The 22,241-nt window shown below is 53.4% G+C and overlaps 1 protein-coding gene across 4 annotated transcripts in view; it reads left to right on the top strand.

Moving 5' to 3' along the window:
- Window positions 1-22,241, top strand: part of ppox (protoporphyrinogen oxidase) — a 92,641-nt gene that overhangs the window by 26,857 nt on the left and 43,543 nt on the right. For 3 of the 4 annotated variants that reach the window (XM_072564723.1, XM_072564722.1, XM_072564724.1), the window contains exons 2-4: window positions 13,483-13,578; window positions 21,049-21,183; window positions 22,114-22,229. In XM_072564723.1, coding sequence (XP_072420824.1) covers window positions 13,489-13,578; window positions 21,049-21,183; window positions 22,114-22,229 — 341 coding nt within the window. In that variant the 5' untranslated portion in view covers window positions 13,483-13,488. Of the gene's footprint in view, window positions 1-11,209; window positions 11,229-13,482; window positions 13,579-21,048; window positions 21,184-22,113; window positions 22,230-22,241 lie in introns of those variants that run through there. The other variant, XM_072564721.1, reaches the window with a different exon arrangement.

Raw genomic sequence — 22,241 nt, 5'->3', positions numbered from 1 at the left:
CCCCGCAAACACACACCTCCCCGTCCCCTCAAACACACACCTCCCCGTCCCCTCAAACACACACCTCCCCCTCCCCCTCAAACACACACCTCCCCTCCCCCTCAAACACACACCTCCCCGTCCCCTCAAACACACACCTCCCCGTCCCCTCAAACACACACCTCCCCGTCCCCTCAAACACACACCTCCCCGTCCCCTCAAACACACACCTCCCCCTCCCCCTCAAACACACACCTCCCCCTCCCCCTCAAACACACACCCGCTCCCCTCAAACCCACACCTCCCCGTCCCCTCAAACACACACCTCCCCCTCCCCTCAAACACACACCTCCCCCTCCCCTCAAACACACACCTCCCCGTCCCCTCAAACACACACCTCCCCGTCCCCTCAAACACACACCTCCCCCTCCCCTCAAACACACACCTCCCCGTCCCCTCAAACACACACCTCCCCCTCCCCCTCAAACACACACCTCCCCCTCCCCTCAAACACACACCTCCCCGTCCCCTCAAACACACACCTCCCCGTCCCCTCAAACACACACCTCCCCCTCCCCCTCAAACACACACCTCCCCGTCCCCTCAAACACACACCTCCCCGTCCCCTCAAACACACACCTCCCCGTCCCCTCAAACACACACCTCCCCGTCCCCTCAAACACACACCTCCCCCTCCCCTCAAACACACACCTCCCCGTCCCCTCAAACACACACCTCCCCGTCCCCTCAAACCCACACCTCCCCGTCCCCTCAAACACACACCTCCCCGTCCCCTCAAACACACACCTCCCCGTCCCCTCAAACACACACCTCCCCGTCCCCTCAAACACACACCTCCCCGTCCCCTCAAACACACACCTCCCCCTCCCCTCAAACACACACCTCCCCCTCCCCTCAAACACACACCTCCCCCTCCCCATCAAACACACACCTCCCCGTCCCCTCAAACACACACCTCCCCGTCCCCTCAAACACACACCTCCCCCTCCCCCTCAAACACACACCTCCCCGTCCCCTCAAACACACACCTCCCCCTCCCCTCAAACACACACCTCCCCGTCCCCTCAAACACACACCTCCCCGTCCCCTCAAACACACACCTCCCCCTCCCCTCAAACACACACCTCCCCCTCCCCCGCAAACACACACCTCCCCCTCCCCCGCAAACACACACCTCCCCGTCCCCTCAAACACACACCTCCCCGTCCCCTCAAACACACACCTCCCCCTCCCCTCAAACACACACCTCCCCCTCCCCTCAAACACACACCTCCCCGTCCCCTCAAACACACACCTCCCCGTCTCCTCAAACACACACCTCCCCCTCCCCCTCAAACACACACCTCCCCGTCCCCTCAAACACACACCTCCCCGTCCCCTCAAACACACACCTCCCCGTCCCCTCAAACACACACCTCCCCGTCCCCTCAAACACACACCTCCCCGTCCCCTCAAACACACACCTCCCCCTCCCCCTCAAACACACACCTCCCCGTCCCCTCAAACACACACCTCCCCCTCCCCCTCAAACACACACCTCCCCCTCCCCTCAAACACACACCTCCCCGTCCCCTCAAACACACACCTCCCCGTCCCCTCAAACACACACCTCCCCGTCCCCTCAAACACACACCTCCCCCTCCCCTCAAACACACACCTCCCCCTCCCCCTCAAACACACACCTCCCCGTCCCCTCAAACACACACCTCCCCGTCCCCTCAAACACACACCTCCCCGTCCCCTCAAACACACACCTCCCCCTCCCCCTCAAACACACACCTCCCCGTCCCCTCAAACACACACCTCCCCGTCCCCTCAAACACACACCTCCCCCTCCCCCTCAAACACACACCTCCCCGTCCCCTCAAACACACACCTCCCCCTCCCCCTCAAACACACACCTCCCCGTCCCCTCAAACACACACCTCCCCGTCCCCTCAAACACACACCTCCCCGTCCCCTCAAACACACACCTCCCCCTCCCCCGCAAACACACACCTCCCCCTCCCCTCAAACACACACCTCCCCCTCCCCCGCAAACACACACCTCCCCGTCCCCTCAAACACACACCTCCCCCTCCCCCTCAAACACACACCTCCCCGTCCCCTCAAACACACACCTCCCCCTCCCCTCCCCCTCAAACACACACCTCCCCGTCCCCTCAAACACACACCTCCCCGTCCCCTCCCCCTCAAACACACACCTCCCCCTCCCCTCAAACACACACCTCCCCGTCCCCTCAAACACACACCTCCCCGTCCCCTCAAACACACACCTCCCCCTCCCCTCCCCCTCAAACACACACCTCCCCATCCCCTCAGACACACACCTCCCCCTCCCCCTCAAACACACACCTCCCCGTCCCCTCAAACACACACCTCCCCGTCCCCTCAAACACACACCTCCCCGTCCCCTCAAACACACACCTCCCCGTCCCCTCAAACACACACCTCCCCCTCCCCCTCAAACACACACCTCCCCGTCCCCTCAAACACACACCTCCCCCTCCCCTCCCCCTCCCCCTCAAACACACACCTCCCCGTCCCCTCAAACACACACCTCCCCCTCCCCCTCAAACACACACCTCCCCCTCCCCCTCAAACACACACCTCCCCCTCCCCCTCAAACACACACCTCCCCGCCTCCTCAAACACACACCTCCCCCTCCCCTCAAACACACACCTCCCCGTCCCCTCAAACACACACCTCCCCGTCCCCTCAAACACACACCTCCCCGTCCCCTCAAACACACACCTCCCCCTCCCCCTCAAACACACACCTCCCCCTCCCCTCAAACACACACCTCCCCGTCCCCTCAAACACACACCTCCCCGTCCCCTCAAACACACACCTCCCCGTCCCCTCAAACACACACCTCCCCGTCCCCTCAAACACACACCTCCCCGTCTCCTCAAACACACACCTCCCCGTCCCCTCAAACACACACCTCCCCGTCCCCTCAAACACACACCTCCCCCTCCCCCTCAAACACACACCTCCCCGTCCCCTCAAACACACACCTCCCCGTCCCCTCAAACACACACCTCCCCCTCCCCTCAAACACACACCTCCCCGTCCCCTCAAACACACACCTCCCCCTCCCCCTCAAACACACACCTCCCCTCCCCCTCAAACACACACCTCCCCGTCTCCTCAAACACACACCTCCCCGTCCCCTCAAACACACACCTCCCCCTCCCCTCAAACACACACCTCCCCCTCCCCCTCAAACACACACCTCCCCGTCCCCTCAAACACACACCTCCCCCTCCCCTCAAACACACACCTCCCCCTCCCCCGCAAACACACACCTCCCCCTCCCCCTCAAACACACACCTCCCCATCCCCTCAAACACACACCTCCCCCTCCCCCGCAAACACACACCTCCCCCTCCCCCTCAAACACACACCTCCCCGTCCCCTCAAACACACACCTCCCCGTCCCCTCAAACACACACCTCCCCCTCCCCTCAAACACACACCTCCCCGTCCCCTCAAACACACACCTCCCCCTCCCCTCAAACACACACCTCCCCGTCCCCTCAAACACACACCTCCCCGTCCCCTCAAACACACACCTCCCCCTCCCCCGCAAACACACACCTCCCCCTCCCCTCAAACACACACCTCCCCCTCCCCCGCAAACACACACCTCCCCGTCCCCTCAAACACACACCTCCCCGTCCCCTCAAACACACACCTCCCCCTCCCCCTCAAACACACACCTCCCCGTCCCCTCCCCCGCAAACACACACCTCCCCCTCCCCTCAAACACACACCTCCCCCTCCCCCTCAAACACACACCTCCCCGTCCCCTCAAACACACACCTCCCCCTCCCCTCCCCCTCAAACACACACCTCCCCGTCCCCTCAAACACACACCTCCCCGTCCCCTCCCCCTCAAACACACACCTCCCCCTCCCCTCAAACACACACCTCCCCGTCCCCTCAAACACACACCTCCCCGTCCCCTCAAACACACACCTCCCCCTCCCCTCCCCCTCAAACACACACCTCCCCATCCCCTCAGACACACACCTCCCCCTCCCCCTCAAACACACACCTCCCCGTCCCCTCAAACACACACCTCCCCGTCCCCTCAAACACACACCTCCCCGTCCCCTCAAACACACACCTCCCCGTCCCCTCAAACACACACCTCCCCCTCCCCCTCAAACACACACCTCCCCGTCCCCTCAAACACACACCTCCCCCTCCCCCTCCCCCTCCCCCTCAAACACACACCTCCCCGTCCCCTCAAACACACACCTCCCCCTCCCCCTCAAACACACACCTCCCCCTCCCCCTCAAACACACACCTCCCCCTCCCCCTCAAACACACACCTCCCCGCCTCCTCAAACACACACCTCCCCCTCCCCCTCAAACACACACCTCCCCGTCCCCTCAAACACACACCTCCCCGTCCCCTCAAACACACACCTCCCCGTCCCCTCAAACACACACCTCCCCCTCCCCCTCAAACACACACCTCCCCCTCCCCTCAAACACACACCTCCCCGTCCCCTCAAACACACACCTCCCCGTCCCCTCAAACACACACCTCCCCGTCCCCTCAAACACACACCTCCCCGTCCCCTCAAACACACACCTCCCCCTCCCCCTCAAACACACACCTCCCCTCCCCCTCAAACACACACCTCCCCATCCCCTCAAACACACACCTCCCCGTCCCCTCAAACACACACCTCCCCGTCCCCTCAAACACACACCTCCCCGTCCCCTCAAACACACACCTCCCCTCCCCCTCAAACACACACCTCCCCCTCCCCCTCAAACACACACCTCCCCCTCCCCCTCAAACACACACCTCCCCGTCCCCTCAAACACACACCTCCCCGTCCCCTCAAACACACACCTCCCCCTCCCCCGCAAACACACACCTCCCCGTCCCCTCCCCCTCAAACACACACCTCCCCGTCCCCTCAAACACACACCTCCCCGTCCCCTCAAACACACACCTCCCCGCCTCCTCAAACACACACCTCCCCGTCCCCTCAAACACACACCTCCCCTCCCCCTCAAACACACACCTCCCCCTCCCCTCAAACACACACCTCCCCGTCCCCTCAAACACACACCTCCCCGTCCCCTCAAACACACACCTCCCCCTCCCCCTCAAACACACACCTCCCCGTCCCCTCAAACACACACCTCCCCGTCCCCTCAAACACACACCTCCCCCTCCCCCGCAAACACACACCTCCCCGTCCCCTCCCCCTCAAACACACACCTCCCCGTCCCCTCAAACACACACCTCCCCGTCCCCTCAAACACACACCTCCCCGTCCCCTCAAACACACACCTCCCCGCCTCCTCAAACACACACCTCCCCGTCCCCTCAAACACACACCTCCCCGTCCCCTCAAACACACACCTCCCCCTCCCCCGCAAACACACACCTCCCCGTCCCCTCCCCCTCAAACACACACCTCCCCCTCCCCCTCAAACACACACCTCCCCGTCCCCTCAAACACACACCTCCCCGTCCCCTCAAACACACACCTCCCCGTCCCCTCCCCCTCAAACACACACCTCCCCTCCCCCTCAAACACACACCTCCCCCGTCCCCTCAAACACACACCTCCCCGTCCCCTCAAACACACACCTCCCCGTCTCCTCAAACACACACCTCCCCGTCCCCTCAAACACACACCTCCCCGTCCCCTCAAACACACACCTCCCCGTCCCCTCAAACACACACCTCCCCCTCCCCTCAAACACACACCTCCCCCTCCCCCTCAAACACACACCTCCCCATCCCCGCAAACACACACCTCCCCGTCCCCTCCCCCTCAAACACACACCTCCCCGTCCCCTCCCCCTCAAACACACACCTCCCCGTCCCCTCAAACACACACCTCCCCATCCCCTCAAACACACACCTCCCCCTCCCCTCCCCCTCAAACACACACCCCCGTCCCCTCAAACACACACCTCCCCGTCCCCTCCCCCTTAAACACACACCTCCCCTCCCCCTCAAACACACACCCCCTCCCCTCAAACCCACACCTCCCCGTCCCCTCCCCCTCAAACACACACCTCCCCATCCCCTCAAACACACACCTCCCCGTCCCCTCCCCCTCAAACACACCCCTCCCCTTCCCCACCCCCTCAAACACACCCCTCCCCTTCCCCACCCCCTCAAACACACCCCTCCCCATCCCCTCCCCCTCAAACACACCCCTCCCCATCCCCTCCCCCTCAAACACACCCCTCCCCTTCCCCACCCCCTCAAACACACCCCTCCCCATCCCCTCCCCCTCAAACACACCCCTTCCCTTCCCCACCCCCTCAAACACACCCCTCCCCTTCCCCACCCCCTCAAACACACCCCTCCCCATCCCCACCCTCACAAACACACCCCTCCCCCTCAAACACACCCTACCCTTCCCCACCCCCTCAACCACACACACTCCTCCTCTTCCCCCCCCCCTCCCCAAACACACTTCCCTGGGTGCTTGCAAAAGGAATAATCCGACTGGGATAGGTTTCACAAGTGACTCCAACTCGCTGTCGGCCGATAGGTGGTCTGACACGCTGTGTCAAAGTCCTTTAAACTGTTTGCTTTGTGCACCTTCGGTCTCTCAGTTCTCCCGCTCACGAGGAGTTGACCCTAATGCTGCTTTCATCAGTAACTTCATACAGTCCTTGTTCCCCGGACACGATTAACACCTTTGGGGCATCATTGAGCTCCCCCTCCTGAGACACGTTCACTTGTGACGGTCTCAAAAGCACAGATTCCCCAGAGACCCCTTTGTCGGACCCCTCGAACAAACCCTGTTCAGTGGTCTGCTCAGCTCCATGAGGGAGGACCTGGAGGTGTTTCCAAAACACCATCCCTATCCGAAGGATAAAAAAAAATGAGGACTGCCGATGCTGGAGAGTCCGAGTTCGAAGAGGGTGTTGCTGGAAAAGCACATCAGGGCAGGCAGCATCCGAGGGACCGGGAGAGGCAACGTTTTGGACATAAGCCCTTCATCAGGAATGAGGGCTGGGGGGTGGTGGCTGAGAAATGAATGGGAGGGAGGGAGGGAGGGAGGGAGGTGGGGCTGAGGGGAAGGTAGCTAGCAACGCAATAGTTGGATAAAGGTAGGGTGATAGGTCGGAGAGGAGGGTGCAGGGGTTGGATCGAGGATGAGTTTGGTGGGGGGGGGGAGGGGAAATGAGGGAACTGGAGAACACGCGCCGGCCTTTTGACCTGTCCACCTTCCTGCCCACCGATCCGCTCCACCCTCTTCTCCGACATACTGCCATCAACCCTCCACCCCCCCCTCACCTTCAATCGACCTATCGTGTCCCCAGCTATCCCCCCCCCCCCCCCCAATTTCTCATTAAGGGTTGATGCTCGCAAAGGCAATCCTCCTGATCCCCGTGCTAACCCTGCCTTCAGCTTCCTTTTCAATTCGATGAGATGAGATTCCCCGCCAGTGTGGGAACACGCCCTTCGGCCCAGCAAGTCCACACCAACCCAGACCCAATCCCCTACTCCTCGACGTTTACTAATGCACCTAACACTATGGGGTAATTTAGCATGGCCAATCCACTCTAACCTACACATCCCTGAACACTATGGGGTAATTTATCATGGCCAATCCACTCTAACCTACACATCCCTGAACACTATGGGGTAATTTAGCATGGCCAATCCACCCTAACCTACACATCCCTGAACACTATGGGGTAATTTATCATGGCCAATCCACCCTAACCTACACATCCCTGTACACTATGGGGTAATTTAGCATGGCCAATCCACCCTAACCTACACATCCCTGAACACTATGGGGTAATTTAGCATGGCCAATCCACCCTAACCTACACATCCCTGAACACTATGGGGTAATTTAGCATGGCCAATCCACCCTAACCAACACATCCCTGAACACTATGGGGTAATTTAGCATGGCCAATCCACCCTAACCTGCACATCCCTGAACACTATGGGGTAATTGAGCATGGCCAATCCACCCTAACCTGCACATCCCTGAACACTATGGGGTAATTTATCATGGCCAATCCACCCTAACCTACACATCCCTGAACACTATGGGGTAATTGAGCATGGCCAATCCACCCTAACCTACACATCCCTGAACACTATGGGGTAATTGAGCATGGCCAATCCACCCTAACCTACACATCCCTGAACACTATGGGGTAATTTAGCATGGCCAATCCACCCTAACCTGCACATCCCTGAACACTATGGGGTAATTTAACATGGCCAATCCACCCTAACCTGCACATCCCTGAACACTATGGGGTAATTGAGCATGGCCAATCCACCCTAACCTACACATCCCTGAACACGATGGGGTAATTTAGCATGGCCAATCCACCCTAACCTGCACATCCCTGAACACTATGGGGTAATTTAGCATGGTCAATCCACCCTAACCTGCACATCATTGGACTGTGGGAGGAAACCAGAGCACCCGGAGGAACCCCATACAGACCCGGGGAGAATGTGCAAACTCCACACAGCCACCCGAGATGGGAATTGAACCCGGGTCGATGGTGCAGTGAGGCTGTAGTGCTAACCACTGAGCTACCATGCCACCCCAACGTATTGCACACACGTGTGTCTCATTAAGGTGGTTTCTCTGTTCTCACTGCTAGAGGTTGCAAGATTGAAACCTTATACCTCCAAAATTAGTTTCTTTTTTTTTAAGTGTTAATTTCGATAGGAACTGCTCAGAACTGGCCAAGAGTCTATTTGATGTTCTCTTTCCAGAAGAAGCTTAGTTTCTAGATTGGCTCCAGGGACAGTCTTGAAAGAACAGGACAAAGAGTGACTGAGTAGTTCATCACTTAGAAAGTTTCTCCAAGTTAACTGGAGACTGTTGATGGGGTTGTTAAGAAGACAGACAGTGTTTTAGCTTTTATTAATAGAGGGATTGAGTTCCGGAGCCATGAAGTTATGCTGCAGCTGTACAAAACTCTGGTGCAGCCGCACTTGGAGTATTGTGTACAGTTCTGGTCACCGCATTATAAGAAGGATGTGGAAGCTTTGGAAAGGGTGCCGAGGAGATTTACCGGGATGTTGCCTGGTCTGGAGGGACAGTCTTACGAGGAAAGGCTGAGGGAACTGAGGCTGTTTTCATTCGAGAGAAGGTTGAGAGTTGACTTAATAGAAATATATAAGATAATCAGAGGGTTAGACAGGATGGACAGGGAGAGCCTTTTCCCAAGTATGGGGACGGTGAGTACAAGGGGGCATAGCTTTAAACTGAGGGGGTGATCGATATAGGACAGATGTCAGAGGTAGGTTCTTTACTCGGGGAGTAGTAGCAGCATGGAACGCACTGCCTGCAGTGCGACTCGCCGATGTTAAGGGCGTTTAAATGGTAATTGGGTAGACATACGGACGAGAATTGAACGAGTGTGTGTTAGTGTAATGGCGGAAAATCACCAGCCTCAGAGTCAGAGTCAGGGGTTCAGTGACAGAGTTTATTGCAGAAGGAAATTCCAGAGCTCCAGGGAGAGAGAGAGAGAGAGAGAGAGACCCCAACAGCACAGTGGTCAGCTGCGAGTCTTCTCTCAACCCAGGGCACGTGTCAAGATGCTTTTATACATTTTGTGATATAATTGGTCACTAATGAAGTTATTGTCTTTGTAACATCATCTGTTTGTTGTAATCAGCGTAGACATTGTTAATTTCCACGCAGTGGTTGTCAGTTTCAGCACAGACATGGTTAATTTCCACGCAGTGGTCGTCAGTTTCAGCACAGACATGGTTAATTTCCACGCAGTGGTCGTCAGTTTCAGCACAGACATTGTTAATTTCCACGCGGTGGTCGTCAGTTCCAGCGGAGACATTGTTAATTTCCATGCGGTGGTTGTCAGTTCCAGCGTAGACATTGTTAATTTCCACACGGTGGTTGTCAGTTTCAGCGCAGACATTGTCAGTTTCAGCGTCTGCGCAGGCGTCCATTGCTTGAGTAATGGGCACTAATCGCTCTTCCTGAGAAGGACAATTACTGCAGCCCTGGCTGATAGCACTTCATATTGAGTCTGTATCAAGCTGTTAGCATTTCTATAAGGGGTGTTGGCTGAGCCCAGACACTTCAGCGGGCAGTGTACGTTACTCATGTGTAGTCTCTTCCCTCACCCACCTTAAACTAATCAACTAGATTGTTAAAACTCACACAACACCAGGTTATAGTCCAACAGGTTTCATTGGAAGCACACTAGCTTTTGGAGCGACGCTCCTTCATCAGGTGATAGTGGAGGGCTCAATCCTAACACACAGAATTTATAGCAAAAATTTACAGTGTGATGTAACTGAAATTATACATTGAAAAATGCTACATCACACTGTAAATGTTTGCTATAAATTCTGTGTGTTGCGATCGAGCCCTCCACTATCACCTGATGAAGGAGTGTCGCTCCGAAAGCCAGTGTGCTTCCAATGAAACCTGTTGGACTATAACCTGGTGCTGTGTGATTTTTACCTTTGTACACCCCAGTCCAACACCGCACCTCCAAATCATGACAACTAGATTGTGAGTGCATTGTGCTCGCATTCTGGCGCCCCCAGGCAGTGACTGTGTTTGCTCTGTTGTCTCTCTGCATATTGTGGTCCGGCGGCCATTTTGTGTGTCAAGTGGCCAACTTATGGCTCAGTGGCCATCTTGTGTGTCCCTGTGCCTCGCATCACCCTCCCACTTCAAAGATTGGTTCCGCAGGTCAGTCAGTGTCAAGGGCCAAAGGGCCTGTACTGCGCTGTTCTGTCCTGTGTGACCCCTGTAACATGCTGGTAAGCCTCCTTGATCCAGTCTTGAAATCCTGATGAAGGGCTTATGCTCAAAACCGTCGTCGACTCTTCTGCTCCTCGGATGCTGCCTGACCTGCTGTGCTTCTCCGGCACCACCCTCTTCGATTCTGATCCTCAGCATCCGCAATCCTCGTGCTCTCCGACTGTCTCCAGCCCATCAACATTTGCTGAAAGTGTGTCAGTCGGAATTGGAGAGGAACAGGAGGAGGCCATTCAGCTTTCCCACCCTCCCCCCCCCTTCTATACTGCAAACAGGAACAGAGGCGACCATTCCACCCCCCGCCCCCCCCCGAGCCTGTTACACAGGAACAGGAGGACACTGTGAGATAAAGCAGCCTGCTGTGTTACTCTGATAAAAGTAGCATTCTGCACAGAAACTCCAAACTGGCACATTGTCGAGAAACGTTTGCAGCCACAAGCAAGGGCCAGTGAGTTAATGATCTATATAGCCTGTTCCTCTCTCTGGTTTTCTCTATATACATCCAGCTGTATTTTCTTTCACCTCACTCCATTCCCGTTTCCCTCTCCCTGTCTCTCTCTCTTTCCTACTTCCTCTTTTTGATGGAGTGGCCTTTCGATTTGTCTGTTTTAGACTCTCTCTCTCGGTCTCTGTCTGTCTGTCTCTCTCTCTGTCTCTCTCAGATAAATAGGCAAAGTCTTTCCCCTGGGGTGGGGGAGTCCAGAACTAGAGGGGCATAGGTTTAGGGTGAGAGGGGAAAGATATAAAAGAGACCTAAGGGGCAACTTTTTCACCCAGAGGGTGGTACGTGTATGGAATGAGCTGCCAGAGGATGTGGTGGAGGCTGGTACAATTACAGCATTTAAGAGGCATTTGGATGGGTATGGGTTAAGTGCTGGCAGATGGGACTAGATTTATTTTGGATATCTGGTCAGCATAAATGAGTTGGACCGAATGGTCTGTTTCCGAGCTGTACGTCACTATGACTGTATGACTCTGTGTACACACACACACTATTTCTGTCTTGTCTCTCTCTATTTCTGAATGGCTGTCTGTCTTTCTCTCTGTGTGCGTGTCTCATTCTTTCTTTCCCACTTTGTGTGTGTATGTCTCTCTCTCTCTCTCTCTCTCTCTCTCTTCCTGTCTCTCTCATTCTCTTTCTTTCACTCACTCTGTCTCTCTCTCTCGGTCATTCTCACTCTGCCTGTCATTTTGTGTGTGCATGTCTCTCATTCTCTTTCTCTCTGTCTCTCTCTCTCTCTGCTCCTCTCTCTCTCTCTGCTCCTCTCTCTGCTCCTCTCACTCTCTCTCTCTGCTCCTCTCTCTGCTCCTCTCTCTGCTCCTCTCACTCTCCCTCTCTGCTCCTCTCTCTCTCTCTCTCTGCTCCTCTCTCTCTCTCACTCTCTCTCTCTCTCTCTGCTCCTCTCTCTCTCTCTGCTCCTCTCTCTCTGCTCCTCTCTCTCTCTCTGCTCCTCTCTCTCTCTCTGCTCCTCTCTCTCTCTGCTCCTCTCTCTCTCTCTGCTCCTCTCTCTCTCTGCTCCTCTCTCTCTCTCTCTCTCTGCTCCTCTCTCTCTCTCTCTCTGCTCCTCTCTCTCTCTCTCTCTGCTCCTCTCTCTCTCTCACTCTCTCTCTCTCTCTCTGCTCCTCTCTCTCTCTCTGCTCCTCTCTCTCTGCTCCTCTCTCTCTCTCTGCTCCTCTCTCTCTCTCTGCTCCTCTCTCTCTCTGCTCCTCTCTCTCTCTCTGCTCCTCTCTCTCTCTGCTCCTCTCTCTCTCTCTCTCTCTGCTCCTCTCTCTCTCTCTGCTCTGTGCTGTCTCTCTCTCTCTCTCTCTCTGTCTCTCTCTTTCTCTCTGCTCCTCTCTCTCTCTGTTCCTCTCTATCTCTCTCTGCTCCTCTCTCTCTCTGCTCCTCTCTCTCTCTCTCTGCTCCTCTCTCTCTCTCTGTTCCTCTCTCTCTCTCTGCTCCTCTCTTTCTCTGTCTCTGCTCCTCTCTCTCTCTCTCTGCTCCTCTCTCTCTCTGCTCCTCTCTCTCTCTCTCTGCTCCTCTCTCTCTCTCACTCTCTCTCTGCTCCTCTCTCTCTCTCTGCTCCTCTCTCTCTCTGCTCCTCTCTCTCTCTCTGCTCCTCTCTCTCTCTGCTCCTCTCTCTCTCTCTCTCTGCTCCTCTCTCTCTCTCTCTCTCTCTCTGCTCCTCTCTCTCTCTCTCTGCTCCTCTCTCTCTGCTCCTCTCTCTCTCTCTCTGCTCTGTGCTGTCTCTCTCTCTCTCTCTCTGTCTCTCTCTTTCTCTCTGCTCCTCTCTCTCTCTGCTCCTCTCTCTCTCTCTCTCTGCTCCTCTCTCTCTGTTCCTCTCTCTCTCTCTGCTTCTCTCTCTCTCTCTGTTCCTCTCTCTCTCTCTGCTCCTCTCTTTCTCTGTCTCTGCTCCTCTCTCTCTCTCTCTCTCTGCTCCTCTCTTTCTCTGTCTCTGCTCCTCTCTCTCTCTCTGTTCCTCTCTCTCTCTGTTCCTCTCTCTGCTCCTCTCTCTCTCTCTCTCTCTCTCTCTGCTCCTCTCTCTCTCTCTGCTCCTCTCTCTCTGTTCCTCTCTCTGCTCCTCTCTCTCTCTCTGCTCCTCTTTCTCTCTCTCTCTCTCTGCTCCTCTCTCTCTCTCTCTCTCTCTCTGCTCCTCTCTCTCTCTCTCTCGCTCTGCCTCATTTTGTGCCACTCTCTCTCTCTCTCTCTCTCTGTTTTGCAGGGATTGATGCCTCGGGCAGTAATTGTAATCGGGGCCGGGATAAGTGGCCTGGCAGCGTCACTCTGCCTGAGTAGTGCTGCTGCCAATGTTTCCAAGGTAACGGACCCACCTAGTGGGAGGGATGCGGCCTAGAGAGGCCTTCACTGACCGAAAGCAGACTGTACCCCTTGACGGTGGGCTCAGCAACACTGCCAACTCCGTCGTGATTGTAGGAACTTTACATTTTAACCCTGCAGCTGCCGACTCCCCTCACGATCACAAAGGGTCCATAGACAATGACGCTGGTGTTTTGAAGGGCACTCCCAAAGTTACTGTAATGTTGTAAAACCAGCCACTACCGATACATTAATGACGCAGATCTTGTTGCAGTGATTTGGGGATACTGCTTGGGAGTCATAGAGGCCAACAGCGCAGACAAAAGGCCCTTCGGCCCATAGAGCCTGTCCTAGTCAAAGACGAGCATCTAACTATTCTCATCCCGTTTTCCAGCACTTACAGAGATATACAGCACGGGAAAGAGACCCTTCGGCCCAACCCGTCCATGCTGACCCAGATATCCCAACCCAATCTAGTCCCACCTGCCAGCACCCGGCCCATATCCCCATCCAGATGCCTCTTAAATGCTGTAATTGTACCAGCCTCCACCACATCCTCTGGCAGCTCATTCCATACACGTACCACCCTCTGGGTGAAAAAGTTGCCCCTTAGGTCTCTTTTATATCTTTCCCCTCTCACCCTAAACCTATGCCCCTCTAGTTCTGGACTCCCCCACCCCAGGGAAAAGACTTTGTCTATTTATCCTATCCATGTCCCTCATGATTTTATAAACCGCTATAAGATCACCCCTCAGCCTCCGACACTCCAGGGAAAACAGCCCCAGCCTGTTCAGCCTCTCCCTGTAGCTCAAACCCTCCAACCCTGGCATCATCCTTGTAAATCTTTTCTGAACCCTTTCAAGTTTCACAACATCTTTCCGATAGGAAGGAGACCAGAATTGCACGCAATATTCCAACAGTGGCTGAACCAATGTCCTGTACAGCCGCAACATGACCTCCCAAGACCTATACTCAAGACTCTGACCAATAAAGGAAAGTTTACCAAACGCCCTCTTCACTATCCTATCTACCTGGGACTCCACTTTCAAGGAGCTATGAACCTGCACTCCAAGGTCTCTTTGTTCAGCAACACTCCCCAGGACCTTACCATGAAGTGTATAAGTCCTGCTAAGATTTGCTTTCCCAAAATGCAGCACCTCACATTTATCTGAATTAAACTCCATCTGCCACTTCTCAGCCCATTGGCCCATCTGGTCCAGATCCTGTTATAATCTGAGGTAACCCTCTTCGCTGTCCACGACACCTCCAATTTTGGTCTCATCTGCAAACTTACGAACTGTACCTCTTATGCTCGCATCCAAGTCATTTATGTAAATGACAAAAAATAGTGGATAATTGACCCAATGCCTTGTATGTCTTGGCAACTCAAGTGCACATCTAAATATCTGTCCAATGTTATGAGGTTTTTGCTTCACCCTTGCAGGCAGGGAACTTGGCACCACCCTCTGAGTGAAAAGGATTTCCTCACGTCCCCTCGAAACCTCCTGCCCCTTAACGTTACATCCATTTCCCTGGTCATTGACCCCTTAACCAAGGGAAACATTTCTTCCTGTCTCGGAGACAGTGAGGACTGCAGATGCTGAAGGTCAGAGTCGAGAGTGTGTTCCTGGAAAAGCACAGTGGGTCAGGCAGCGTCCAAGGGGCAGGAGAATCGACGGGCAAGAGTCCCTCATCAGGAACGGCGCTGTTCCAGCAACACGCTCCTTTTTCCTGTCGACCCCTCTCGATGCCCCTCATCGTTTTCTCCACTTCGAACACAGAATCCCGACAGTGTGGAAACCGGCCCTTCGGCCCAACAGCTTCACGCTGGCCCTCCGAAGAGTGACCCATTCCGCGACTCTTCTCACCCCGTACTTAGCCCTGACTAGTGTCCTCTGCTGGAAGGGAAACAAACCCAGCCCGTCCAATCTCTCACAGAAACTCCTCAGTCCCAGGCAACCTGGTCAATCTCCTCTGCCCTCGCTCCAGTCCAGTCACAACCCTCCGGTAACGTGTACTCCGGAACTGCACACACCATTCTAGTTGTGGCCGAACCAACCTTTGGCACGCTTCCTGCTCTGAAACTCTATCCCTCAGCAGAGATCGCTGTGCACAGATTTGGTCACCTGACTTGAGAAAGGATGGACTGGCCCTGAGGGGGGGGGGGGTGGGTGCGGAGGAAGTTCACCAGGTTGACTCCGGAGTTGAGGAGGGTTGGCTTAGGAGGAGAGATGGTGCAGACTGGGACGATACTCATTGGGATTTATAGAAACCTTACACTTTGGAATCAGGCCCAACGGGTCCACACCGACCCGCCGAAGAGTACCCCAACCAGAACCGTTCCCCTAACCTGTTACTCTCCCTTTACTCCTGACTAACTTGTCGAACCTACACATCCCTGAACACTATGGGGTAAGTTAGCATGGCCAATCCACCCTAACCTACACATCCCTGAACACTATGGGTAATTTAGCATGGCCAATCCACCCTAACCTACACATCCCTGAACACTATGGGTAATTTAGCATGGCCAATCCACCCTAACCTACACATCCCTGAGCACTATGGGGTAATTTAGCATGGTCAATCCACCCTAACCTACACATCCCTGAACACTATGGGTAATTTAGCATGGCCAATCCACCCTAACCTACACATCCCTGACCACTATGGGGTAATTTAGCATGGCCAATCCACCCTAACCTACACATCCCTGAGCACTATGGGGTAATTTAGCATGGCCAATCCACCCTAACCTCCACATCCCTGAACACTATGGGTAATGTAGCATGGTCAATCCACCCTAACCTACACATCCCTGAACACGATGGGGTAATTTAGCATGGCCAATCCACCCTAACCTACACATCCCTGAACACTATGGGGTAATTTATCATGGCCAATCCACCCTAACCTACACATCCATGAACACTATGGGGTAATTTAGCGTGGCCAATCAACCCTAACCTACACATCCATGAACACTATGGTGTAATTTAGCGTGGCCAATCCACCCTAACCTACACATCCCTGAACACTATGGGGTAATTCAGCGTGGCCAATCCACACTAACCTACACATCCCTGAACACTATGGGGTAATTTAGCGTGGCCAATCCACCCTAACCTACACATCCCTGAACACTATGGGGTAATTTAACATGGCCAATCCACCCTAACCTACACATCCCTGAACACTATGGGGTAATTTAGCATGGCCAATCCACCCTAACCTACACATCCCTGTACACTATGGGGTAATTTAGCATGGCCAATTCACCCTAACCTACACATCCCTGAACACTATGGGGTAATTTAGCATGGCCAATCCACCCTAACCTACACATCCCTGAGCACTATGGGGTAATTTAGCATGGCCAATCCACCCTAACCTACACATCCCTGAGCACTATGGGGTAATTTAGCATGGCCAATCCACCCTAACCTACACATCCCTGAGCACTATGGGGTAATTTAGCATGGCCAATCCACCCTAACCTACACATCCCTGAACACTATGGGGTAATTTAGCATGGCCAATCCACCCTAACCTACACATCCCTGAGCACTATGGGGTAATTTAGCATGGCCAATCCACCCTAACCTACACATCCCTGACCACTATGGGGTAATTTAGCATGGCCAATCCACCCTAACCTACACATCCCTGAGCACTATGGGGTAATTTAGCATGGCCAATCCACCCTAACCTACACATCCCTGAACACTATGGGTAATGTAGCATGGTCAATCCACCCTAACCTACACATCCCTGAACACTATGGGGTAATTTATCATGGCCAATCCACCCTAACCTACACATCCCTGAACACGATGGGGTAATTTAGCATGGCCAATCCACCCTAACCTACACATCCCTGAACACTATGGGGTAATTTATCATGGCCAATCCACCCTAACCTACACATCCATGAACACTATGGGGTAATTTAGCGTGGCCAATCAACCCTAACCTACACATCCATGAACACTATGGTGTAATTTAGCGTGGCCAATCCACCCTAACCTACACATCCCTGAACACTATGGGGTAATTCAGCGTGGCCAATCCACACTAACCTACACATCCCTGAACACTATGGGGTAATTTAGCGTGGCCAATCCACCCTAACCTACACATCCCTGAACACTATGGGGTAATTTAACATGGCCAATCCACCCTAACCTACACATCCCTGAACACTATGGGGTAATTTAGCATGGCCAATCCACCCTAACCTACACATCCCTGTACACTATGGGGTAATTTAGCATGGCCAATTCACCCTAACCTACACATCCCTGAACACTATGGGGTAATTTAGCATGGCCAATCCACCCTAACCTACACATCCCTGAGCACTATGGGGTAATTTAGCATGGCCAATCCACCCTAACCTACACATCCCTGAGCACTATGGGGTAATTTAGCATGGCCAATCCACCCTAACCTACACATCCCTGAGCACTATGGGGTAATTTAGCATGGCCAATCCACCCTAACCTACACATCCCTGAACACTATGGGGTAATTTAGCATGGCCAATCCACCCTAACCTACACATCCCTGAGCACTATGGGGTAATTTAGCATGGCCAATCCACCCTAACCTGCACATCCCTGAACACTATGGGGTAATTTAGCATGGCCAATCCACCCTAACCTGCACAACCCTGAACACTATGGAGTAATTTAGCATGGCCAATCCACCCTAACCTACATATCCCTGAACACTATGGGGTAATTTAGCATGGCCAATCCACCCTAACCTACACATCCCTGAGCACTATGGGGTAATTTAGCATGGCCAATCTACCCTAACCTACCCATCCCTGAACACTATGGGGTAATTTAGCATGGCCAATCCACCCTAACCGACATATCCCTGAGCACTATGGGGTAATTTAGCATGGCCAATCCACCCTAACCTACACATCCCTGAACACTATGGGGTAATTTAGCATGGCCAATCCACCCTATCCTACACATCCCTGAGCACTATGGGTAATTTAGCATGGCCAATCCACCCTAACCTACACATCCCTGAACACAATGGGGTAATTTAGCATGGCCAATCCACCCTAACCTACACATCCCTGAACACTATGGAGTAATTTAATAGGGCCAATCCACCCTAACCTGCACATCCCTGAATACTATGGGGTAATTTAGCAAGGCCAATCCACCCTAACCTGTACATCCCTGAACATTATGGGGGAATTTAGCATGGCTAGTCCACCCTAACCTACACATCCCTGAGCACTATGGGGTAATTTAGCATGGCCAATCCACCCTAATCTGCACATCCCAGAGCACGATGGGGTAATTTAGCATGGCCAATCCACCCTAACCTGCACATCCCTTTATGGGGTAATTTAGCATGGCCAATCCACCCTAACCTCCACATCACTGAGCACTATGGGTAATTTAGCATGGCCAATCCACCCTAACCTACACATCCCCGAACACTATGGGGTAATTTAGCATGGCCAATCCACCCTAACCTACACATTCCTGAACATGATGGGTAATTTAGCATGGCCAATCCACCCGAACCTACACATCCCTGCGCACTATGGGGTAATTTAGCATGGCCAATCCACCCTAACCTACACATCCCTGAACACTATGGGCTAATTTAGCAAGGCCAATCCACCCTAACCTGCACATCCCTGAACACTATGGGGTAATTTAGCATGGCCAATCCACCCTAACATACACATCCCTGAGCACTATGGGGTAATTTAGCATGGCCAATCCACCCTAACCTGCACATCCCTGAACACTATGGGGTAATTTAGCATGGACAATCCACCCTAACCTACACGTCCCTGAACACTATAGGGTAATTTAGCATGGCCAATCCACCCTAACCTACACATCCCTGAACACTATGGGGTAATTTAGCATGGGCAATCCACCCTAACCTACACATCCCTGAACACTATGGGGTAATTTAGCATGGCCAATCCACCCTAACCTACACATCCATGAACACTATGGGGTAATTTAGCATGGCCAATCCACCCTATCCTACACATCCCTGAGCACTATGGGTAATTTAGCATGACCAATCCACCCTAACCTACACATCCCTGAACACTATGGGGTAATTTAGCATGGCCAATCCACCCTAACCTACACATCCCTGAACACAATGGGGTAATTTAGCAAGGCCAATCCTCCCTAACCTACACATCCCTGAGCACTATGGGTAATTTAGCATGGCCAATCCACCCTAACCTACACATCCCTGAACACTATGGGGTAATTTAGCATGGCCAATCCACCCTAACCTACACATCCCTGAACACTATGGGGTAATTTAGCATGGCCAATCCACCCTAACCTACACATCCCTGAACACTATGGAGTAATTTAATATGGCCAATCCACCCTAACCTGCACATCCCTGAGCACTATAGGGTAATTTAGCATGGCCAATCCACCCTAACCTACACATCCCTGAGCACTATGGGGTAATTTAGCATGGCCAATCCACCCTAACCGACACATCCCTGAACACTATGGGGTAATTTAGCATGGCCAATCCACCCTAACCTACACATCCCTGAGCACTATGGGGTAATTTAGCATGGCTAGTCCACCCTAACCTACACATCCCTGACCACTATGGGTAATTTAGCAAGGCCAATCCACCCTAACCTGTACATCCCTGAAAATTATGGTGGAATTTAGCATGGCTAGTCCACCCTAACCTACACATCCCTGAGCACTATGGGGTAATTTAGCATGACCAATCCACCCTAACCTGCACATCCCAGAGCACGATGGGGTAATTTAGCATGACCAATCCACCCTAACCTGCACATCCCTGAACACTATGGGTAATTTAGCATGGCCAATCCACCCTAACCTACACATCCCTGAACATTATGGGTAATTTAGCATGGCCAATCCACCCTAACCTACACATCCCTGAACACTATGGGGTAATTTAGCATGGCCAATCCACCCTAACCTACACATCCCTGAGCACTATGGGTAATTTAGCATGGCCAATGCACCCTAACCTACACATCCCTGAACACTATCGGGTAATTTAGGGTGGATTGGCCATGCTAAATTACCCCATAGTGTTCAGGGATGTGTAGGTTAGGGTGGATTGGCCATGCTAAATTAACCAATAGTGTTCAGGGATATGTAGGTTAGAGTGGATTGGCCATGCTAAATTACCCCATAGTGTTCAGGGATGTGTAGGTTAGGGTGGATTGGCCATGCTAAATTACCCCATAGTGTTCAGGGATGTGCAGGTTAGGGTGGATTGGCCGTGCTAAATTATCCCATAGTGCTCAGGGATGTGTCGGTTAGGGTGAATTGGCCGTGATAAATTACACAATAAACTTCCTATAACCGAGCAATCAGAATACTGTACTGCAGAGGAGGCCTCACCAACATCCTGGAGAACCTTCGCATGACCTCAACACGCTGTTTTCATCTCTCGTCTCCAGGTCACCGTGTTGGAAGCAAGTGGTCACATTGGAGGGTGGCTGCAAACAACACGGACTCAGGATGGGGCCATATTCGAGCATGGACCGAGAGGGGTCAGGCCTGCTGGGAACGTGGGAAAGAACACACTCCAACTGGTGAGGGAACATGGGTTCGGGGAGAGGTTTACATATTCAGTCACAAATACCCCGGGAGTGAGGGGTTCACGGTGGGTTATAAACGAAAACAGATACCCCGGGAGGGAGTTACAGACTGGAATCTAATCGAGGGGTTCAGGGTGGGTTATATACAGAATAACAGATACCCCGGGAGGGAGTTACAGACTGGAATCTAATCGAGGGATTCAGGGTGGGTTATATACAGAACAACAGATACCCCGGGAGTGAGTTACAGACTGGAATCTAATCGAGGGGTTCAGGGTGGGTTATATACAGAATAACAGATACCCGGGAGTGAGGTACAGACTGGAATCTAATCGAGGGGTTCAGGGTGGGTTATATACAGAATAACAGATACCCCGGGAGGGAGTTACAGACTGGAATCTAATCGAGGGGTTCAGGGTGGGTTATATACAGAACAACAGATACCCCGGGAGGGAGTTACAGACTGGAATCTAATCGAGGGGTTCAGGGTGGGTCATATACAGAATAACAGATACCCCGGGAGTGAGTTACAGACTGCAATCTAATCGAGGGGTTCTGGGTGGGTTATATACAGAATAACAGATACCCCGGGAGTGAGTTACAGACTGGAATCTAATCGAGGGGTTCAGGGTGGGTTATATACAGAATAACAGATACCCCGGGAGGGAGTTACAGACTGGAATCTAATCGAGGGGTTCAGGGTGGGTTATATACAGAATAACAGATACCCCGGGAGTGAGTTACAGACTGGAATCAAATCGAGGGGTTCAGGGTGGGTTATATACAGAATAACAGATACCCCGGGAGGGAGTTACAGGCTGGAATCTAATCGAGGGGTTCAGGGTGGGTTATACACAGAGTAACAGATACCCCGGGAGTGAGTTACAGACTGGACTCTAATTCCTTTTCCTCATTCTTCTCTAGGTGTCGGAGCTGGGTTTGGATAGTGATGTTCTTCCTGTGACCTATACTCACGTTGCTTCCAAGAACCGATACCTGTTTGTTGGGGGGAAGCTGTGCAAAGTACCCTCCGGCTTGAGGTGAGTCACTGG

This window comes from Chiloscyllium punctatum, chromosome 47 (genome assembly GCF_047496795.1).
Source record: "Chiloscyllium punctatum isolate Juve2018m chromosome 47, sChiPun1.3, whole genome shotgun sequence".
Classification (NCBI taxonomy): Eukaryota; Metazoa; Chordata; class Chondrichthyes; order Orectolobiformes; family Hemiscylliidae; genus Chiloscyllium; species Chiloscyllium punctatum.
The sequence above is the reverse complement of the archived record's forward strand: the minus strand, read 5'-3'. Positions and strand labels throughout refer to the sequence as shown.